Raw genomic sequence first — 23,952 nt, forward strand, 5'->3', positions numbered from 1 at the left:
CATTACTTAAATATTTTAACCATCTGTCAATTAGTAGAGTCAGACCGATTTAAGAGTGATGAACTTGTCTGAAATCCAACTGAGATATATTTAATTATCTAAATTGTTCAAATAAAAATTTGACGATGTTTTGTTGTTGATTTTTTTAATTTTTAGTTTTTGTATGGTATTTTACTCTTTTTTGCTTCTTTTTCTTGTATTGTTCTTCTATTGTCCTCTGGACTAAGACTTGTCCAATCTTTACCAAATATTATTTGTGAGGTTTTTTTTTAACTGACAATCAGTGAAGATATTCATGTTCAAAAAGGCATATTACATTTTGGAACATTCAATCGTCTCACTTATTCATTTTCATATTGCATGTTTTTATTTTATACATAAGTGAAAGTGGAATATTACACATAATTTGATGGGTAGGGTTTGTTATAATTGCTGCAATTACATGTATATATCAAAGAAAGTACAAGTCAGAATCATGGATATGTTATCCAAATCAGTGATTCAAAATACATATTATCAATAAAAGCGGGAGGTTCGGCTAGCCACAAAACCAGGTTCAACCCACTATTTTTTTCTTAAAATGTCCTGTACCAAGTCAGGAAAATGGCCATTGTTATATTATAGTTCGTTTCTGTGTGTGTTACATTTTAATGTTGTGTTTCTGTTGTGTCGTAGTTCTCCTCTTATATTTGATTTATTTCCCTCAGTTTTAGTTTGTAACCCGGATTTGTTTTTTTCTCAATCGATTTATGAATTTCGAACAGCGGTATACTACTGTTGCCTTTATTTAAAGATCAGTTCAAAGGTTCAGAAACTGTGAGCACTTTCAGTATAACTTCATATATAAAACTAATTCAAATTTATTTATAGAAATAAAATATAATGTTAACAGAAAATCAATTACCCTTTTATATTTCTAGATTTTATAAAACTTTTGAAATAAATATGGATTTGTGTAAATAAAAATAATTTTTCTAAATTTACCTTTAACAGGAACATTCAAATCTAATCAATTGAAAGTCAGTGGTGTATAGAATACAGAAAACGTTAGAAGTTATATGACCAAAACTGAACTAAAACAAATAGCCAAAATCATCTAAGCATCTTTTCATAAGAATTTAAGAGGACATTTAACAGCCACATAACCTAAGTGTTGAGCAGAGATTTCCCAAGAATAACGATTCAAGGTCTTTATCACTTTTAAATAACTGTTTTGTATTGGTTATAAAACTAAAGAACTGCTTCATCAGTAAAACCACCAAATTTATGATGCAAAACTACTAAACAGAAAAGATTAAACAACCTCCATTTGACTTTCTGGTTTAAGAAGGTTAGTGCCAAACAAACCTACGACAAAATGTGATGGGCTAAACAAAACAAAACCACTGAGTGCATGATACCAGCAAGATGTAATGAAGGATTTGTGCCAAAACTAGACAAAAATAGATGGTCCCAATAAACTGTGTGTATTCTGTCACCAAAACACTTACATTTGATTTGCCCCAGCTTATAAGGGTGTAGATAAATTAAAAAAAAACGAATATAGTTTTCTAGCCAGCTCATCTGTCCTTTACATAGCTGACATCTACTTCTTTCTAATATTCAGTGTTGTGTTTTGTTTTGAAATATTTCATATCAATTCATCCAAAAGTATGATTATTAAACAAAAACACAACCATTATATGTAACATAGAAATTTATTAATTTAAATAAATATATGAAAATTAACTACTCTATCACAAAAAAAAATATATTTTAATAAAATGTAGTAATACCTTTCAAACATAATTTTTTTTTAGATTCCTTGTACCTACATTTCTGTAAATGGTTGTACTAGTACTCATTTTTAGAAAATATATTTCACACCATACATTCCACTTGCATCATTGCAAGTTACATCCAACAGACATTCAAAAATTAAATTTTTTAAAAACAATTGAATTTGCACCAATAAATTGTTGCTCCTATATACAATAAAGGTATTTAAACAATAAATAGATGCCTTGATAATATCACAGAAAGCTTTTAGTCATAAAACATTGATATAAATAATTTGAGCAATCAACAAGATAATTTTGATCTACAGTTCAAGTATTTCTGACCAGTAAATGATGACTTTCCTTTGATAGATAAAGCATAAAATGATCATCTTTATTGTTATACAATGCTTTGTTGGAAAACTCCAAGACTAAAGAAATGTCTAAGCATTCAAACTATCAAAGTACCAAAATAGAATTTTCATTCCTTAAAGTAAGTAAATCAAATAATTATTTACAACATTCAAAATGTTAAAATGGCAACACACCAAAATGTTAAATTCAATCATTTTAACTTACACACTTAATTTTTAGCAGCAGACTGCACATACTATTTATGAAATTTTTAACTCTTTTTACAAAAATATAACTTTCATCAGAATTAAGTTATGTTTAATTCTACTGCTAATGTTTTACAATAAAGACTAATGCATGGTAATGATTTTTTTGAAACATCAATTATTTAAAGAAAGCAAAGGTACATATTTTTTTTTTATTTTCTGTCACTGTTATTGCTTTTTTTCTTGCATTTTGAACAGTTGGCAACAGAGCGTTGTTTTAAAAATTCCAGTCAATATAAGGTGTTACAACAGTGTGTGAGTACCAGCTCACTTCGTTAAAGGCTAAATGACAGACTCTCTGATATATCTAAAAAAAAAACTTAAAGCAATAAATTTAACTTTAAAAAATCAGATTATATGTCTTCATTTTAGTGTTTAAATACACTTTACATTTCAATTGCCAACAAATAATAAATCAGAAAATATATATATATTAATATATATATATATAAATGCCTAAAAAGTGTACAAAACAACACCAATTTTAAAAATGAAAACATTAAATGTAATTATCTATAAATATTTCAGATAACAGTTATCCTTCATCAGTATGCTTATGATGTAAAATGAATAATACCAATCTATTCTGATTTAACTATAACAATCTTGAAATTTATACAATGAAAACAATTAAAACCGAACACAAAAATGCTTGTAAAATGACGTAGGTTATATAGCTATTTACAACAGAGACTTCATAGATATGCTTCAAATAAAAATAGTAATGTGTGATATGAACTGCATGGTACAATTCTAAAATTTCAAAGAAGACGACAGTTAGGATCTTACAATGACGACTACGTGGAAATACATTCCCAATGAACAGCACTGACCGATCTAAGCTGGTATAATATTTCAAATTTGACAACAGTAAAGTATTTACAACAGAGGCTGCGTATTTAAACATCCAAAATAAATAGCATTTTGATAATGATTCAAAAAAGATATAAATTTTTACAAAGGTTGAGTAATTAAACGTGACTGCCTACTTGTACATCCCAAATGAATAGAACCCTGCGATTTAAACTGGTATAATACAAGAATTTTAGAGTTGACAAAGGTAAAGAAATAGCAACAGAGACTGTGTAGTAATATGTAATATAACCCAAATAAAAAGCACTGCGCGAATTAGAACTACACCTTTTCATTTATCCCATTTGGTGCCAAAGTTTTTAATTTTCTTATCCAAAATCTTTCCAAAGTGAACTCTTCCCTAGACCGAGCAGTGTTGTGGTCTATGATTGTAATGGTCAGTCGATTGAGATCTGCCTTAGTGTGGCCAGGGGATCTCAAATATCGACAGAAGAAGGTCTGGCTTGCATTCATAATCGCTACAATGGCCGTTCATTCGTTTGTGAAATGGCTGTTCTGACTCGCCAACATACTGTTTACCACATTTACACTGTAGAAGATACACAGCATTTGTAGTCTTGCAATTAACATTGCAAAATATGGTGTATTCCGTACCAGTGGAGTGACTGTTAAAAGTCTGGGTATTCAGTATTTGTTTGCAAGTCAGACATCGTTTGTTTTCCCATTCCTTGCAAGAGCCCACAGACGAAGAGCCTGTTTTAGAGGATAAATCAGCTCTCACCAGCAAGTCTTTAAGGCTTTTGGGCCTACGGAAAGCCAGTACAGGTGGCTCGGGAAAGATTTTGGATAGTTTAGGATGTTTTTCGATTTCTTTCCAATTTTCGCGGAGATATAGATAATTACATTTAATGTTTTCATTTTCTAAAATTGGTGTTGTTTTGTACACTTTTTAGGCGTTTATATAATTTTTTTTATTGTGTACATGTATCATTACTCGTAACGATCCAGCGCCCTCGTAAGAAAGATTGTTGACTAATATCTAGACGTCTTATATATATACAAGTCTAAATTGAAAACAACGTTCAAACCTATGATTGCGTTTGATAAAAACCGCAATTTTTCTATGTGTGCATGCAAAACAAATTTCTTGGTAGAGGGGTCTAAATACAGCACAAACAACATTTCATGCATATATTTCTGGTACTTTAGTACTTAGCTCTTAAGGTTTTTTATTGCATATATTAATTTACTTGGCACACAGTTATAAATCAGATAATAAACAGAACTTTTAAAACTTGATAAAAGTTGATCATATATATAGAGCTTAAATAACTGGTTAAGTTTAACAGAATATAATGCAACATATAAATATCACAGGCAAATATAAAACAAAGTTTAACAACAGCAAAAATACATGTTTACAAACTACTAGATTATGTTTTTGTACAAACAAATAAAACAATTCTAGGAAAGAAAATATGTTTTTTTGTGGTTTTCAATAAATTTACTTTACATACAGGAAAACAGAGGTCCATCATTGAACTCAACAGGATTCCAGGAAGCGATAAATTCATAAATACACAACCCACCCCTGATCTCTTTATGTCTCAAAGAAATACATACAATACCAAGAAAATACAAATGAAGAAAAAATGAAAGAACCTTAGTGAGCGCGCTCACATACACCACGTCCCCACATTGTCATTGGAGAAATAAAATAAGTGTAAGAAAAAAAAAATTGTATCAGAAAAAAAAATTAAATCATAATTTCCTGTCAATCTGCACATCTACATAGTATGTCCTTATTATCTACACAGTTTTATGAAATTCTGTTGTGTGGTTTGAGAGGAGTTGCGATGACAAAGGTTGCAGTAGTATATTGGGCAAATAAGTTCAAAGGGGCGTAACTCCTGAAAAAAAATTGAATCATAATTTCCTGTCGATATGCTCATCTACGTAGTATGTCCTTATTATCTGAAAAGGTTTCATGAAATTCTGTTGTGTAGTTTGAGAGGAGTTGCAATGACAAAAGGTTGCAGTAGTATATTGGGCAAATAAGTTCAAAGGGGCGTAACTCCTGAAAAAAAATTGAATCATAATTTCCTGTCGATATGCTCATCTACGTAGTATGTCCTTATTATCTGAAAAGGTTTCATGAAATTCTGTTGTGTGGTTTGAGAGGAGTTGCAATGACAAAAGGTTGCAGTAGTATATTGGGCAAATAAGTTCAAAGGGGCGTAACTCCTGGAAAAAAAATTTAATCATAATTTCCTGTCGATATGCCCATCTACGTAGTATGTCCTTATTATCTGAAAAGGTTTCATGAAATTCTGTTGTGTGGTTTGAGAGGAGTTGTAATGACAAAAGGTTGCAGTAGTATATTGGGCAAATAAGTTCAAAGGGGCGTAACTCCTGGAAAAAAATTGAATCGTAATTTCCTGTCGATATGCACATCTACGTAGTATGTCCTTATTATCTGAAAAGGTTTCATGAAATTCTGTTGTGTGGTTTGAGAGGAGTTTCGATGACAAACTGTTGCAGTAGTACATGAAAGTAAATAAGTTCAAAGGGGCGTAACTCCTAGAAAAAGAATTGAATCGTAATTTCCTGTCGATATGCACAACTACATAGTATGTCCTTATTATCTAAAAAGGTTTCGTGAAATTCTGTTGTGTGGTTTGAGAGGAGTTGCGATGACAAGAAACAGGACTGACGGACTGACGGATGGACAGATGGACAGACGGGTCAAAAAACATTATACCCTCTGCAACTCGTTGCGTGGGGTATAATTATGTAGGGTGCTTTTATCCTATCATTCACTTAAAGCTTAAGTGGTTGTGGAGTAGTTTCAGAAGTTCATTCCTCACAATCACAACAAGAAAATATGTTGTACAAATTTCATTTCAAATTATTTGGTTTGGATGGAACTGTTAATCATAGGGTGTGTCTGTATATGAATTGTATATGAATATCTCTTATTTGGACCCCATTCCATATAAGTATATGGTTTTCAACAACAATATATAATGGATTTTATTTCAATCTGATTAAAATACATATCCTGTGTCCATGCTTTGCTTACAAGGATCTGACAAAGCTCCATTATAATTTCTGTTCTAGTAATCATTAAATTATGCATTTAAATTATTGAAGCTGAGCATCATTATGACAAAATCCCAAAAGATCTTTCAATCAAAGACTAGAATGAAGAATTGTCAGATCCTTGTAAATCAAGCCTGAACACAGACTGGTAATATTTCGGCTACCCTTCACAACCATAATAGAGGGTAATAAATGGAAGATGATACGTTGTCCTACACCAATTCAATTGACATATAGTCTCAAATAAACATCAGGGACCATCAATGTAGAAAACATGTTCAGATGCCAGACTACATTATTTATAGAAAACATGATTTAACTTTAATTGAAATAATTGCTGTAGTTATAAAGGAATCGAGGATTATGTGTATGTATGGACAGGCAGGATCAATTGATGCAATGATAACTATAAAAACCCAGCTACTTCTAGAAGGAAGAATAAATTGAATAAATAATTTAAATTATAATTAGGTTGTTTCATAACATTCTGATATCTAATGCAAACACAACAGGCATTAAAGCAAAATAAGCAGTTCATTTGTACAAAACACAATAGTCTAATTTGATTATATTAAATGGAAGAGCACAGGGGATAAGGTGTGTTAATTAACACTGAACAAAACCCAAAGCAAGTGAACATCACTTCTATTGCTGTTCTTCATTTTAAAATTCATGGTTAGGCCTTAAGACTGGAGAAAATGCTTACACCTCCCTGCAGTTTCAGCACTGCTTCTTGTATCAGTCTCAGCAGTATACTCTGTTAGATGTCAATAAATCTGTATCTGTGTGTTAAAGCACATAGATGCAAGGAAATTCAACAAATTACAGTGTATATTTAGAAAAATAAATCTTACAAAAACCGTCCTTATTTGCCTAATGATCTAAAATGTTAAAAGGGGGACGGAAGTTACTAAAATTGAAGTAAAACAGACAACACAATGGCCATAAAAAATGAAAACAAGCAATAGTTAACAAAACACTACACTTAAAACATAATATTGAGGAACACAAACCCTACCAAAAACTGACGGTGATCTTATCTGCTCCAAGTGTAAGCAGTTCAATGATCTGTGATGTCACAATCAAGGAAAGATGACAGGATTGTGGATATGAATAGTGGAACATAATAAAACAGAAACAAAACAAACAATTAGACAACCCTAAGGCACAACAAGATATTAGTTTGGAAACTTGGCATTTAATAATGTATTCATACAGCAAATAATATTGATGGATGTCATAATTATTTGATAAACTAATAAGAAAACTTGAAATAGTACATACATTCAAAGGTATCTCAAGAATGAATACACCTTTACTACACCATGTCCTTCTTTTCAAGGGAAAACTTTATCATAATGAAGCTATTTGAATGAAAAAGTGTAAAGCATACATAAAATGTTGATCAGATAAGTAAAACTACTTTTAAAATGGGTATTACAATAAAAGTGTACAAATTTTACATGAAACACAATGCACTTAAAAAAAATATATAGGTAAATAAAATTATAAAGTTTTATTTCAAAAAAGTTTGAACAGTCAAGTAACTAACTCCAATAATGGAATGTTTACATCTAATATTATTGTGTAGATTTTGTTGATGAAAAAAGTGCAATACTATGTAATATATACAATGGAGTTGCTAATATTTTATATACAGGCATGATTCCTAAAAGAATCCATATAGTATTGCATTGCTGATGAAAAATTAAAATAAAATCTACTGAGATCTATATCACTATTTGGAGGTATAATTTGAGACAGATATATTCTGAAGTTAAAGCATAAATATACCTTTACTTCTTAAAAACATGGTCATCTTTCTTTTCTTTCCCTGTTCATTCTTTTTTTCTGACCATAAAGACATGTTTATTTAAAAGATAATTCATTCATGACTTCAAAACAACTTCAGTAAAAGTTAAAGGACTAGACAAGTTCCATGTCTTTTGTGTGCCAAATCTTTAATTTTAACTTTCCATCTTTCTGAACAGTAGCTTCTTTCCCTTTACCATTCAATGGAAAATCAAATGCTGCATCCTCTTTATATTTGTTTCTTTTTTCTGCTGACATAGATACTGTACACACACCTAGAAAAGTGTCTCTTATAATGTTGTGATCCCATACCTATAGGATAAATTATACAAATGTTTATATAACTGTGCATTAAAACATGGATAACTGTTTCTAGCTGATAATCGAAAATTTTCTAAATTTAAATATTGAGTTTAATCTTGCATGAATCTAGATTTATATTGTCATGTTGTTAATATACTGGTGACAACAGTAAAATAAATGGTGTACAGTCTTTAAAAAAATAACCTGCTATAAACAAATACTCCAAGAACTGTAACTCTTCTGTTGTAATGATGAGTCCATGATCAAGAAGTAAATTGGCTGTCTGACAATGTGTTCTTTACTCAATTGAATGGTTAATAACTGTGTACTTCTTGTTACTAATCTCCACCTTTTTTCGTAGCAACATAACATGGGTAACATAAATAATACCAACTTTATAATATATCATGTGACTTATATGAACATTTTAAATGAACTTCTTTAATAAATAATGAATTGCCAGATAAGAACTTATGTCTTACCTAATTTATTTCTGTAATAACATGAAGGATGAAAAAATAATTTCTATGAAACCTTCAATCTAACAGGTATGAATTATTTGGTATTATTTTGAGAGTTTATCACAACTTTTTTCAGTCTGTGTAAAATACTGTACCTCTACTATAATATCTTTATTTGGCTTTTTATGATAAAATGTAAATCTCTCTCCCCAATCAGGATTTGTATTTTTCTTGACCACATTTGTCTGTTCCTTGTAACCTTCACATTTAATGATGCAGAATGGATCAGAACCTGTAAAATCAAAATCAAATCAAATCAAATATGCTTTTTTATTAAAGTTGGCAAGATTCATAACAATATAGCATAAGCTTGTATTGGGCTTTTTAACCAACACCTGAAATGTATATTAATCGTTTGATTGAGTAATAAAATAAAAGAAGAATGTGTCTGAGGACACAAATGCCCTTGCTCAAACTTTCAATTTTCCAAGTTAAAAAGGGGCATAACTCAAGAACGGCAAATGACTCACTGCCCAAATTTGAACTCTGTCTATGTGTTGTTGTTCTTTATATTGTGTAAGAGTTTCATCAAATTTGGATGAGTAAAACTTAAGTAAGAGTGAGGATGAGTAAAACTTTAGTTAGAGTGCAGAAACTGAAAAAATTTGCAATTTTCAATTGTATAAAGGGGCATAACTCTAGAACAATTAATGACATACTGCCAAAATTTCAATTCAGTCTGTGTGTTGTGGTTCTTAGCATTTTGAATGAATTTCATAAAATTTGAATGAGTAAAACTTAAGTGTGGAAATGAAAAAATTTGCAATTTTCCAAGTTATAAAGGGGCATAACTCTAGAACGATAAGTGACTCACTGCCCAAATGTGAACTCTGTCTGCAGGTTTTGGTTCTTAGCATTGTGTATGAGTTTCATAAAATTTGGATGAGTAAAACTTAAGTAAGGGTGTGGAAACAAATAAATTTCCAAATTTCCAAGTTATAAAGGGGCATAACTCAGAGAACAGAAATCTTAAGATAAAGTGCAGAAACAAAAATGGGATGGATGGAAGGATGGATGGACTGAAAGACGGACGGAAGGTAGGACAGACAGAAAGATGGATGGAAGGTAGGACAGACAGAAAGACAGACTGTTAAGGGTAACACTAAATGCCCCCATTGCCTACGGTGGAGGTATAAAAACAACAGTAAATTCCAATGATACAATACAAAATAGGAAAAGCACATTTACTGCTGTTCTCCATCTTGGCAGTTGTTACAAAATTTTCTACTATGAGCTTTAGAACTTTGACTATCTCTGGACAGCAATTCATGATTTTATCTATTAGATTCTTTAAATACTAAAGTACACTTTAAAACATGCTTTTTTCCTTTTCCTCTTTTGTTTTTTCCTTTTCTTTTTTTTCAAAAATGTATTGAATAAATCAAACCAATTAACCTAATCTGATTTTGATTACTGGGAAAGTATTAAACTTCAAAGTCATGTAATTTTCAGGGTATTTTCTGTCAAAACAAAACTGATACAGTAGCAAACAACTTGTATAGGTTTACTTATAGTAATGGCAACAGTAATTCACGGATATTGAAATCTAGTGAATCTATTCAGACCATACAAATCAGGGTAAAATACAAAAACGGAGAGAATCTCATGAACTCTGAAAGGAGCAAGACGGGATGACTCAACAGGGTAGGCTCTCCAGCAACGCATGCAAAGAGAAGAGCACAAATTGGTATTAAGCATCTTGGTATTTTGGAGTATAGATATTAAAATTAGTAAATATAATATTGCCTTAGACCACAATAAATTTTCTTTCCTAGTGTTTTTTTAGTATAGTTCCCAAGTATTATATAGGTTACTGTTTCCTGATTATTCTTTATACTGTGTTCTTTGAAAAATAAATTATTTTTTAAGTGGTCTAATAGTTACATAAATATTGAAATAAGTCAAACATGTTGAAAAAACTGATTGTTGAACATGCATCTCTTATAAATATTTGCTTAGTTCTGCTTGGCACAAAATGTTTCCCTCTCACAAATATGGTAAATACTATTTGATTGTCATCCATTGAAGATTAATACAATTGAGGCAATCTTTTTCTCTTAAAACTCAGGAATATTTGTCATATTTGACACATATTTATCACATATGTTTATGAAAAACAACATTATTTTGTTATATATGTACCTTTTTTTTTAAATAGAGCCCTTAGAGCCCCTCCTACTTAAGCATGAATTAATTTTTTTTTTTTACTTCATCTTAAATTAAGTAAAATAACACAGCCATAAAAAGGAGAAGATATGGATAAGGTCATTTTTAACTCTTTATTTGAAAATAAAAAAGAATGATAAATCTATCAAATAAGATCCCTCCGATGTTCACTAAATATCATTAATATTTAAATGTATGCCAAAGCATAACCCAAAGAGATCTTTTATTACAAGATGTCTTATAGAAAAAGTTTTTAGGTAAGGCTGTGGCTTCCACCTTGTTTTAAAAAATACTACATGTGAAATGTCCACTTAGTTGACAATACATCAATTTCTAAATGTTTATGACATCATAACTGATAATTTTTAATTTAAATTTTGAGATAATCATTATATTCATGTATCAATAAAATTTACGTAATTTTGAGATTCAAGCAGAGCCTTAATAATTTAACAAATTCATGGGCCAGATAATGGTTCTTATCAAACCATCTCCTTTTAAAATAGTATAGATCATAACATATTTGCAGTAACAGTATATATCTATGACATTTCACAGGAAGACTTACTGCCTAACTTATCAACAGCTTTCAATCCCCTTGCAGATATAACAGTAATCTGTGTAGCAGCTATCTTTGGTTTACATATAAATCCACATTTAGGGGGTTGCGGCTCGTCATATAATAATTCTCTGCAATTGGAAATTAAATTCTTTACATGTGTGAATGTATAGAAAAGTGTCTATATCATTATGAAATAGATAAGTATCTTGTGCTCTATGAAAAGTATGGTATCAATGTAGAATCCATATGATTCAACAGAACAATTTTTTTTCAGGTATATGTCATAAGAGCCAGAAATCTAAAATCACACTAAAAATGAAAAGTAAGATGTCAACATGTCATTTATTATAAGAAACAATAGCACTAAACAGCCAAGCATTTCCCTGCAACTGTACAGAACATATGGTTTCTCTTCTTTTTAATCTTGGCCTTTCACCTGATAGAAGTCATCAACACCTCATGATCATATTTGAAAGTTATCAAAATTTCATGAAATCGAATGAAAAAAAACATGCTCTATCATTCATATCATCAAGTTATGATAATTGTGAGATATGTAATATTGAAATCAGATGAGTCAATACTTTCTATACTACCATTTATACTTACTTGAAATTTGTGTTACCACTGGAATATAATCTCAATGCATAATGGGACTCACTCCCCTCATCAAATGTAGAAGGTATGACACAGTAACGACCTTTCTTTATCTGTATCCTTGACAACAAACTTCGAGCTGAGGTATATGTACTCTGATGTACAATCTTCATCATATCATGTATTCTAAATTCTCTATTTTCATCTATCTGTTTAACATTAAAAAAAATAGACTGAGTCAATTCAACTGAGATTTGTATCTCATTCTTTCTCGTTTTAAAATTATTGTTTGTGAGCAGTTTGTTTATCAAACTTTATCATCATTATTCTTTTATTCCAAATCAAGATAATTACATAAAAAATCATTGTACATCAGCTAAGATTATTTACATAATGTATTTAAGAAATGACTGTAATATTTTTTCTGTCTATGAAGAAGTAACATCAAAAATGTGGTGCACACTGAATAACCAGTGTAGCTCAGTTATTTAAAAGTGTGCACCACATTTTTTATGTTATTTCGAATAGACAGAATAAATATTACAGTCACTCCTTATAATTTAATTCTAAAAAGGAGTAAATCATGATAAAAAACGTTGATGATGTCAAGGTCACATGACAAAATTATGTCTAAAACACTTTTAGCCAATCAAAATTCGTGTTACATCCAAAATTAACCTATCATACTATGTAGATAATTTTCCAAAGGTAAATATTTGTATATTCAATATATATGTAAATCAGGATCATAGCAAAAAATTAAATGTGAAATTTTGTATTAATTTACCTTGATTAAAACAGCTCCAACAGATGCATTTTTCCCTCCTTTATCTTTATCTAATCGACTTTTATCTTCTTGTTCTAGTGAAATCCATAAATCATCTTCTTGTCCTTTGATGTCAAACACATACTGAAAACAATACAATGCTAGACATTTATTTTACCCCAGCCAGTAAACTGTCCTGTCCTTTGATGTCAATCACATACTGAAAACAATACAATGCTAGACATTTATTTTACCCCAGCCAGTAAACTGTCCTGTCCTTTGATGTCAATCACATACTGAAAACAATACAATGCTAGACATTTATTTTATCCCAGCCAGTAAACTGTCCTGTCCTTTGATGTCAATCACATACTGACAACAATACAATGCTAGACATTTATTTTATCCGAGCCAGTAAACTGTCCTGTCCTTTGATGTCAATCACATACTGAAAACAATACAATGCTACACAAATATTTTATTCCAGCCAGCAAACTACATGTCTCTGTTTTCTGTGTTTACAGTCACTTTTATTCCTTTTTATCACTGATGAAGTTTGATGCCAAAATCAGATCAGAATTATCTACTGAACATCTATGACAGATACTTAATTGACAACCATTCAAATTTTACTATAAAGACTATACAGGTTGAGGACCAGTTACCGTTACCTAGCATTTTATGCAATAATGGACATGTTTTCTAATACAACATACTGCTATTATCTGCACATAATAACTTTCATTTAATATTTCCAAACTTTGTTTTGTTTGATCAGTTTAAGACAAGAAAAAGAGTTTTCATTTTTTTTAACACGTTGCTGAAAGATATGTGTGTGCAGAGGGGGCATGAAGTCATCACTTATAACGTCCTCGATTTTAGAGAACTTATCATTTTTTGACAAAGTAAGATCAAAGCTTGTTTTAGACAATGTTTTTTTCTTAAGAATTAAAAAAGGATTATTTATTTGAAAACTAACTTCTTTGTTTCTATTGAATACAGTGTAACTTGTTGATTTCAAGAAAATTTCATTCATGATCAGTTAAGATTTAGCAAGAGGAAGAAAAGCTTCAGAATTTTAGATAGAAGGACTACATGTTTGATTCTTTTGACATTCAACCTTCTCTTCTAACCATAGAATATCAATATGAAACTAATGTTCATATTAAGCAAAAATTTCTATCATTTAGTAGCTAGATTCTATAGTGACGGTAATTGGTCCTCATACTCTTAAATTTCATGCAAAAATTGCCACTCCAGTACCCTACTTTACATAAGTAATAAGAGGATTTGGAGTCCTAGTCTATGGTGCTAGAACAAACTTTTGGTAACCAGTTCTATTTTACAAAACATTTCCTAACAGAATTACTGTTAAAAAAATATTTGAGAAAAATTGTGAATTTCTAACTGTAACTGATACTGGACTAGTACTTTAGAAACAATATGTTTTCATGGTTTCAAATTTCGTGGTTTTGTGTTCAAATTTGATTTCCTTGGGATTTATTTTCGTGGTTTCTAGTTGATGAAAGTATAATCATATGCAGATTAAAATTTTGTTGAGGTTTTGATTTCATGGATATTATCTATCCAAAGAAACAAAATTAAATCTATGAAAATTTCTGCTTTTTATTTTCCACACATAAATAAGACCAACTTTTACTGGAACCTTTTGTCCTTTTAGAAGACAAAAAAATCTTAAATGAATGAATGGTCAACCACTGAGATTTAAAAAAAATCCTTAATGAATATAAACAGAAGGCTCTGAAAACACTTCTGTCAACAAAATGATCATCAAGTCTTTTATTTATCATGGTTATAGACATAGACAATGAAGACAATAGGTATCTACAGAACATTAATATCATGTCTACCTGAGGATTTTTAAGGAAGTTTGGAGAACTTGCTGATCCACCACATCTATCTGGCTTTTTCCACTGACCAACACCTATTGCTTCTGACCATGTCTTTGACAGAGAGAAGAAGGAGATGTTCATTACATGACAAATATCCACATGGTTAAAATACTTCACAAAATCTACATATGACATCCTACAATGTTAATCATTAATTAATTGAAATTATTGATACTTTGTGAATTATATCAAACGTTTTGCCTGGCTGCTCCATAAAAAATACCATGGGACCAAGGGAAAATGCTTTGAAATCTCCAAAGGGTGGGTGTCAAGTACCAGGAAAATTTAAGTGAAATTTTACCTGTATAGGTGGTAACTTATCCCATTTTGAAAGTGCCATACCTCGGTACCATGATGTTTAAAAAAGAAAGTCCAAAACTGTTTTTGTTAAACAATTATTGGTTCATTTCAACTATTTCTAAGACTGTATCATTATCATGAATGGTATAATTGCTATTTATGAGGTTCAAAATGTTATGTTTATTTGTATTCAATAGATATTTTAGTTAGTTTTCATTCATAATTTTAAAAAGAGTGAGGGGTTTGGTGCCATAAGGCACACCTGAATTAACCCATCGTCTGGTGCTATATACCAGTAACCTACTTTTTCTCCAAAGTTAACCCATCGTCTGGTGCTATATACCAGTAACCTTCTTTTTCTCCTGTTTTCCTGCAGTAAAAGTACCTGTACTAAGTCAGACGTATGGCAATTATCTTTCAGTTGTTGAATGGGTTGCTATGTTATCTGTTTTTCTCAGAGATTTTGGACATTCAGTCTTTGATAGTTTCGTGCATGTATTAATTTTTTCTACATTTTTATGTACCTATATTCCCACTTTGTATATATTCTACATTAATACAATTTTAAACGTTTCAATAATATGTCATAATTGATCTTTTAAATGGTTACCAAAATTCTCCATTGTCTTCTACTGTTAGTCCAATATCTTTTTTCTGTCCAGAACTGACCTTTTTCCACTCTGCTGACCTAAAAAATTATTGGGAAAAAACATCTGAAAACATTTCCTGTAAAAAGGTTCTTTAGTTCTAAAATTCGTAAGGGTTCCGCGGAACCCAGTGTCTCGCCTACTTTTGCTGTTAATCGCAGGCTCAACAAAAATAAGGAAAAAAATTAATAAAAAATATTCCCTCTCTATACTATCTTTTGATTGTAAGTAGCTTCTGTCCAAGTTTGGTAAAAATCCAGGATAGTTTATGAATCTAATAAATGTTTTAAAAACTTAAACTGCAGACTGTATGTAATGTTAACTGGAAGAAAAACTAAGTCCATTTATAAGTAAAATACGGAAAAAATGGAACAAAATTTTAACAAAATTTCCTTCTAGATACTAGCTTTTGATCATAAACAAGCTTCTGTCCAAGTTTGGTACAAATCCAAGATAGTTTAAGAAAGTTGTTAAAATTTTAAAAACTTTAACCACAGAGTGAATGTGTTGTTTCCTGGCAGAAAATCTAAGTCCATTTAAAAGTAAAATACGGAAAAAATGGATTTATTTTTTTACAAAATTTCCTTCTAGATACTAGCTTTTGATCATAAACAAGCTTCTGTCCAAGTTTGGTACAAATCCAAAATAGTATAAGAAAGTTATTAAAATTTAAAAACTTTAACCACAGAGTGAATGTGTTGTTTCCTGGCAGAAAATCTAAGTCCATTTAAAAGTAAAATAAGGAAAAAATGGATTTATTTTTTTACATTTACTTTTGGATACTATCTTATGATCATAAACAAGCTTCTGTCCAAGTTTAGTACAAACCCAGGATAGTTTAAGAAAGTTATTAAAATTTTAAAAACTTTAACCACAGAGTGAATGTAATATTTCCTGGCAGAAAAACTAAGTCCATTTATAAGTAAAATACGGAAAAAATGGAATTTTATTTTGACAAAATGTACTTCTGGATACTATCTTATGATCATAAACAAGCTTCTGTCCAAGTTTGGTAAAAATCCAGGATAGTTTAAGAAAGTTATTAAAATTTTAAAAACTTTAACCACAGAGTGAATATTTGTGGACGACGCCGACGACAACGCCGACGGAATGTAGGATCGCTATGTCTCGCTTTTTCGACTAAAGTCGAAGGCTCGACAATAATCATTTACAATCAATGTTTAAAGAAAGTCCATATCAACAAAAATTGATTAAAAAAAAGGAACCAAAACTGACACAGATGCAATGGAGAATTATTTTGTAAGGTAGAATACTCACCGTCTAGATTCTCTTTGACATTTAACATTTTTTTTATAGTATATATACAAGTGGTCAGTACCGTTATGTTTTGAAATGTTATACACTTCATATGAAGTCATTAAATGTAATTGGATATCCTGCCTTTTTCATGCTTTATCCTTAAATAAGGTCAAATTCCTGAAAGACCCAACAAAACTATTGAAAGCTTTCATTCTGCATTAACAATAATATCATGGTGTAAATGTTAAGAAATAAATAAAATTATCTATGTGGAAAAAATATGAAAAAAGGATTACCCATCACTCCACGCTCCCTTCCATTCTGTGCCACCCCATGGATTACGACATCGCACCATATGAATTCTTTCTGCATTAAAGACAGAGAAGAGTCCTGTTCCTAGTTTGATGTCCCTGACAGCTGTTACACTGTAAGCATGTCCCTTCACTAAACCTACATCTAACTCGGATTCCATTTCATTGGCTGATGCCTGTCAATAATATATGATGTTAATAAAATGTTTCATTTAAGAAAGGTGACAGTATGTATTGGTAGGCAATTATGAATATATATTCCTGGCAAACTGCCTAGTCATAAAATATATATTTATTGTTATGCTAAACCTTTCTTCTTTTTCAAATTGTCCTCCTGTATTTGTTTACTTTGGTGAAATTGATTGTCTGGAGCTGTAAAGGATAAATTTGAAAGTGTCCACAAATTGATTTAACATGAACATAGACACTCAAAATTATAGTCACTAGATCAAATATTGAAGGTGTCATATAATTGTAAGCGATTGGTCCATAAATACATGCATATTAATTCCATATTTCTAAAATAAGTTTTATAAAAATAATGTTTTATGCTGTATTAATGAGAAACTGACAATTTAGTTTCAGCTCATTCAACATAAGAATATGATACTGACTAAAAGTTAAGATGGTGGTATAATTATTTTTAAATACATGTTATCTTATCTTAATAGTCAATAAAGATACACATTCAGGTTTCTCACTAAGGCAAGTCCATGAGTCTTGGACTAATGAAAATTTTGTCTTGATATCTTATTTTCAAAATTGGTGAGTCCAAAGATGCATCAAGAATGTTGTACCAACTGAGCACACATATCAACATTATATATTTTAAGTATAAAATTTATCTAAATTTGATTTCATTTCCTTGCTCTAGCTATTTTATCATGGAGGCTGAAATTATAGATTATATAGTAACAAAATTTCTTCTTGTCACTGTTGGACTTGCCATGGCCTTTAAAAATCCTTTGCGAGAACCCTGACATTATTAATTTTCAATTACCAAACATTTTGTTATTTTAATACAAAAAATCAGCCATCATTAGACATGACCACCAATCTGATTAAAATTCAGATCCTTTGTCCAAGCTTTGTTTACAAGGATCTGACAACACTGGGTTTACTTTATGTTCTAAAAATTATTACATCAGCAAATGAAATTTCAGCCTTCAAATTTTTGAAGGTGTGTATCCTACAACAAAATCCAGAGGGTCTGGAGAGGCCTTAAAAACAGAAAGTAGAGGGGAGCATTTTCAGATCCTTGTTAGCAAAGCTTGGGCACAAGCTATGTATTTTAATCAGATTCCATAACCACTTACAGCAATGGAGGCACTCATTAGAGATCTCTGTTCTATAGATTCATGTAAAATGTCAAACAATTCCAATTTTTGTGCTTCAGTTTTATATGTATCTAAACTGAGAAGTTCTCCAACACCTCCTGTTATATCAACTAAAGCATCTCTTGGTCTGCCTGCCACCAGTGACTCATAGTTCCCAAATAACCTTCAAATTAAATTAAGGTTTTATTTCATGTAATTTTATGTAAAAGATTCTAAGATAAATTTTGAAACCTAAAAAAAAAATAAATAAGCAAGACTAAAATTTTAATCTAAAAAAAGTAATTTTAAGGGGCAAGTGATGTATTTTAGAATTATCAATATACTTCTACAAATTCAAACTACTTTTTTCTCATTCCCTCTTCCATTAACAATGTTGGCCCATGTTTTTACAATCTTAAGTTGGCCTTACCATGTATACTGTTTCGACTGTTCTTATAAAGAAATCCAGAAAAGGGCTTAAAAAACAGAATTTTAGTATGCTTCAATTTGATTAACATTAATAATAATCTTTATTTCAAGAGGGTATGCTCAATTAGTACAAACACTATTCTCCCTTGAGGCCCTCACACTCCACTCACAATGCATCACACAATTTCTTCATAACAAAGATAAACATAAGAAAACATAATCAAAATTGATACATAATCATTTAAATAATTCCTGGATTTTCAAGTAAAAACTTAAAGCAGTTTGTTTTAAAAGTATTTATGTTTGACATGTGTCTTAGTGCTTCTGGTAGTTTATTCCATAAAGTTGGGCCAGAATATGAAACAGATCTTCTAAATGTGTTTGTTCTTGCCTTTGGTATATTAAGTAATTGGGTAGTATTTGATCTAAGTTGCATTCCATTTTTATTTGTAACATAGGAGATTTTGTTAGACAAATATTCTGGGACAAATCCATATAAACATTTATGAACATATAAGGCCTTGTGGTAAATTACACGATCATTCCATACATCATCATAAAACTTTTTTTTCTTTTTCATATATAAATGTGTCAAGTATAATTTTGTGCAATGTTTATTGATATAACTTTAAAATTAGATAAATATACTGCAAAAATGAATTGTAAACTTTTGCTAAAAACTAGCTGATATTGGTAAACCTGACAAAAAGATGGAAACATACTTTGCATAAGCTTTTTCAAGCAGTGCTGACCAGAATTCATTTCTTGCTTTAGACTGTACAAAGATAAGATGGCCTCCTTTTGTTGGTAAGTAATCATCTATAACAACATCTGTCCACGTACCACATCTCCAAAATCTAAAGTGAAATATACCACTATATTTGTTGTCTTCTGACCATTCTTGTTTATCTATGTCTGGAACTACCTACAGTATATATGCATGTACATCACAGTGAAATAGCTTTGGACTCAATCTTATGATTACTATGTATTATATTTCCATAGGTCTAAAATAAATGTTCAGGGCCTCCTTGTTAAGTGTCATCAGTGAGAAATACTGGAATTTTAACTGTTAAACCAGCTTACCCTTCCTTTTTCTAAGTTTAAAGACTCTTTTCAAGTCTTAACAAAGTCATGTACTTAATAATAAAGTAAAATACACTGTCCATATATAAAACAAAATCTAACCTTTGTTAAAAGTTTTCTATCAGCTGTTAGGCAAGCACAAGCCGCAACAAACCAGCAATTGCCCAGACTTCCTTGTGAAAAGTCATCAAAACTGGCTCCTTCCACAAAAAATTTGGGATCACGGGAAATTTCCTGAAAAATACAGAAAAGGAAAATATATATTAAAATCTATGCAAGTGCCAAAAAAATTTAATTCAAGTTAACACTGTTTCTATAAATTAATAATAATCTCCCTTTTTTCAATCAAAAGACTGCTAAATTGCAACCAAATATTGTGCATCATTCATTCACAGGTACATGCATAATTACTGAACAATACACTATAATAAGAAAACTTTAACTCTAAAGTACACATAAACAAATCAAAAACAATTCTTGTTCACCTAAGCTTCTAAAAAACTTATCATGAACACTAGTACTGGTCTATGAAAAAGGGGGTACATATCAAAGATATGTCAGATAGACATACACATCTTTAAGTGATTGGTGATATTGAATCAAAATTAATATTTGCAAGAAGCCTTATTTTTCCATAAGGGTCTTTATAACAAATGTATGTTTCAGATATTGTTGAATAAACATGATAAAAGAATATGGTGTATCATTAGATTTATAAAAACAAATTTTTTTACTAGATCATGTCAGAGTTGATTAAGATTTTAAAGTAAAGGCCATCTGTCATATGCCAAACAGATGTACATGAATGCTGCTTACAACAAATAAGTTATCATATCTTGTTGAAATGTTTTGCATTTATAATTAGAAACATGTTATACATACAATAGGGGGAGGGTTGAGATCTCACAAAACATGTTAACCCCCCCCCCCTCCCCCCCCCCCCCCCCCCCCCCCCATTGTTTTGCCTGTCCAAAGTCAGCAATTCTTTTCACAAAAAAACTTAAGAGGAAAAATACTTGTAAGTCATACACATTTCTGAATAACTTACGATTAATTTTAATAGTAAGATTTTTGGTGAAAAGAGTCGCAGGAACCTCTAGCCTTTGTTAGTCTTGTGTGTTTTTTAATTTTGGATCATTGTATGGTTTGGAGTGTGGCGTCCATTATTGTTTAGGGGTTAGCTGAAGCCCACCCTTGGGGCACGATTTTCTCGTTGCATTGAAGAACCATTGATGGCCTTTGCTGTTTTCTGCTCTTTGGTCAAGTTGCTTCTTTGACACATTCCCCATTTCCATTCTCTATTCTATAATATATTTATGAACCATCAAAGTACAAAAAATGTTTACAGTTTATGGCAATTAAAAACACACCAGATTATAAACTTTCAATTAGTCACTATATTATGAACAGGACAGGAAGTCAAGTCATGCAAAAAATACTGACTAAGATCATTAAATTTTTCTGAATACTTACACCAGGTCTCTTCCAAACTATATCCTTTTCAACTTTGCTGTAGAACAATGATTTACTGTCAGGTGGGAAAACAGGATCTACAAATAATTCTCCTTTACTAATGCATTGCTTTTTGAGTTTACTATATCGTTGGTCTTTATATGGAACTGCAGAATCAAACAAACCCAACACCATGCTGAAAATTAGAAGAAAATATAGCAAATCAATATACATTATTATACATACTATTTTTTTAAGTCCATTAATTTGAAATGTGGCCTTCAATCTACCTGCATCTTGTACACAGTTTTATTACCTATACTTGCTACATTGATAAACTGAACATCCATTACTCAGTTCTAAAGAAAATAAATATACTCATACAAGCATACCAAGCATATGGTATTCAATATGATTTATTATAACATATTGCATATAATATGTTTGTTTTATTGACAGATTTGAAGTTATATGTATTTGAAGATCCTGTATAAACCATTTACAAAGCAAAACAAATGTCTATACATGTGCTAAAAACCTCTAACATTATCCTATGAAAATGGAATATTTTATATTTTTATTTTTTTTAAACTGCATTGCACATCATTTACAAATCTAAAACAGGCATATATTTGTTAAATGGCAATGTTTTATAACAAATGCCTCGATCATTATTCAGGTTGGGACTAATCACCCAAATTGGTTATTATAACCCATTTTGTGCATTATATCCCTAATTTACCCTTTGTTAGTCTTGTGTGTGTTTTTTTCAAATCAGGTTCAATTTTATGTTTGAGAGTTTAGTGTGGCGTCCATTTCGCTGAACTAGTATACATTATTGTTTAAGTGTCAGCTGAAGCCCGCCTCCAGTTGCTGAATTTTCTCGCTGCGTTGTAAACATATTGGTGGCCTTCAGCTATTTTCTGCTATTTGGTCAGGTTGTTGTGTCTTTGACACATTCCAGTAAATTCTATTCTCAATTCTAAATGGAATTTAAATTTACAGTGCAAAAAATCTCTGTTCTTTTTATTTAGCAAAAATATTTAAAATTGCATTTGTTTTATAGGTCTACAAAAACAGGTCTTGATAAGTGATTTTTCCAGAAAAGGCCGAATAAGTTGCTAAACTGATCCCTCTGAAAAACAGCATCTTCCAAGGAATCATACTCATAATCTAACCAGGTATTCAGAAAAGTGGAGAACCAAAAGTTGTTGCCTTAAATGTAATCATTTGCACATTGTAATATTTACCCTACTAAATCCAATATAACAGGTTTTTTTTTGCATGCAGTCAACTTATATCCCATTTGGGGTATAGACGACTTTCAAATTTGTGCACTTTCCCTTAAATTTCCTATGTCACAATGCTAATGTTATTACGTCACAGTAAGACCTGATTGTTTGATGAAGTCTTTTAAGTTGTTTGACCTCAGGTCAACCTGAGTAACTCAATCATAAAAAACAACCTAAGATTAGTGTATTATATTCAAAACATATATATCAATATAACCCTTTGAGTGATTGAACCTGTCATATAGACCAATCTCAAGTTTGTTTGTTTTTTATGAATGAGTTAATTACTGGTCATGCTAGTTGACTAGTCCAAATAATTGAAATCAATCTAAGTAAAATACCTCATTGAACAATCGGTTGTAACGTAACAACATTTTAAGCACACTTGTGACTTAGGAAACGTATGCAAAAATGCACACATTTGAAAGCTTGCTTTGCATGAGTGCTACAGTAGCACATGCAAACAAAAAAATAAGAAAACAACCATTTTAGACAATGTTATAGAGCTGCTTTTATTTGAGTTCATGAACTTGTACCATCTTGATCTAGTCCAAATAATTATGACGTTTTGCGTGGCTTTTTGATACTTCTTTTTAGGTGCCTTGCGTCACAACAAAAATCAAAAATAGCCTTTCTAGGCGTCATAATTATTTGGACTAATCCTGATCCAGCTCTGTGTTAGTTTTTGAAAAACAGGCTGCATGCATGTTCTTGCAATTAATGTTTCCTTTACAAAACATATAGAAAATTAATATTACATGAAGTGTTTAACTATTCTCTGCTTTTAGCGACCATTTGATCCGATTCCAAATGATAACCTCTGCATCAGTTCTTTTGTTTACATGCAACCATGCAACAGGCGATGTTTCAGCCACCAAGGGAAGTAATTTTTATAAAACGTGTAAAGTGATAATTATTTTTTTAATT

The 23,952-nt window shown here is 30.8% G+C and overlaps 1 protein-coding gene across 1 annotated transcript; it reads right to left on the reverse strand.

Annotated features, from left to right (window-relative positions):
- Nucleotides 1–1,678: 1,678 nt before the first annotated feature.
- LOC127737860 (calpain-5-like) lies at nucleotides 1,679–23,899 on the reverse strand. Its single transcript, XM_052248810.1, has 13 exons — nucleotides 23,784–23,899; nucleotides 21,755–21,929; nucleotides 20,384–20,515; nucleotides 19,918–20,120; nucleotides 18,767–18,950; nucleotides 17,436–17,626; nucleotides 15,843–15,920; nucleotides 14,891–15,068; nucleotides 13,041–13,163; nucleotides 12,266–12,462; nucleotides 11,663–11,784; nucleotides 9,024–9,160; nucleotides 1,679–8,416 (listed from the first exon to the last, which is right to left on the reverse strand). Exons 2-13 carry the CDS (start codon nucleotides 21,926–21,928, stop codon nucleotides 8,219–8,221), a joined length of 1,917 nt encoding a protein of 638 aa, XP_052104770.1. The 5' UTR covers nucleotide 21,929; nucleotides 23,784–23,899; the 3' UTR covers nucleotides 1,679–8,218.
- Nucleotides 23,900–23,952: the final 53 nt, after the last annotated feature.

This window comes from Mytilus californianus, unplaced genomic scaffold, assembly GCF_021869535.1.
Source record: "Mytilus californianus isolate M0D057914Y unplaced genomic scaffold, xbMytCali1.0.p SCAF_4, whole genome shotgun sequence".
Classification (NCBI taxonomy): Eukaryota; Metazoa; Mollusca; class Bivalvia; order Mytilida; family Mytilidae; genus Mytilus; species Mytilus californianus.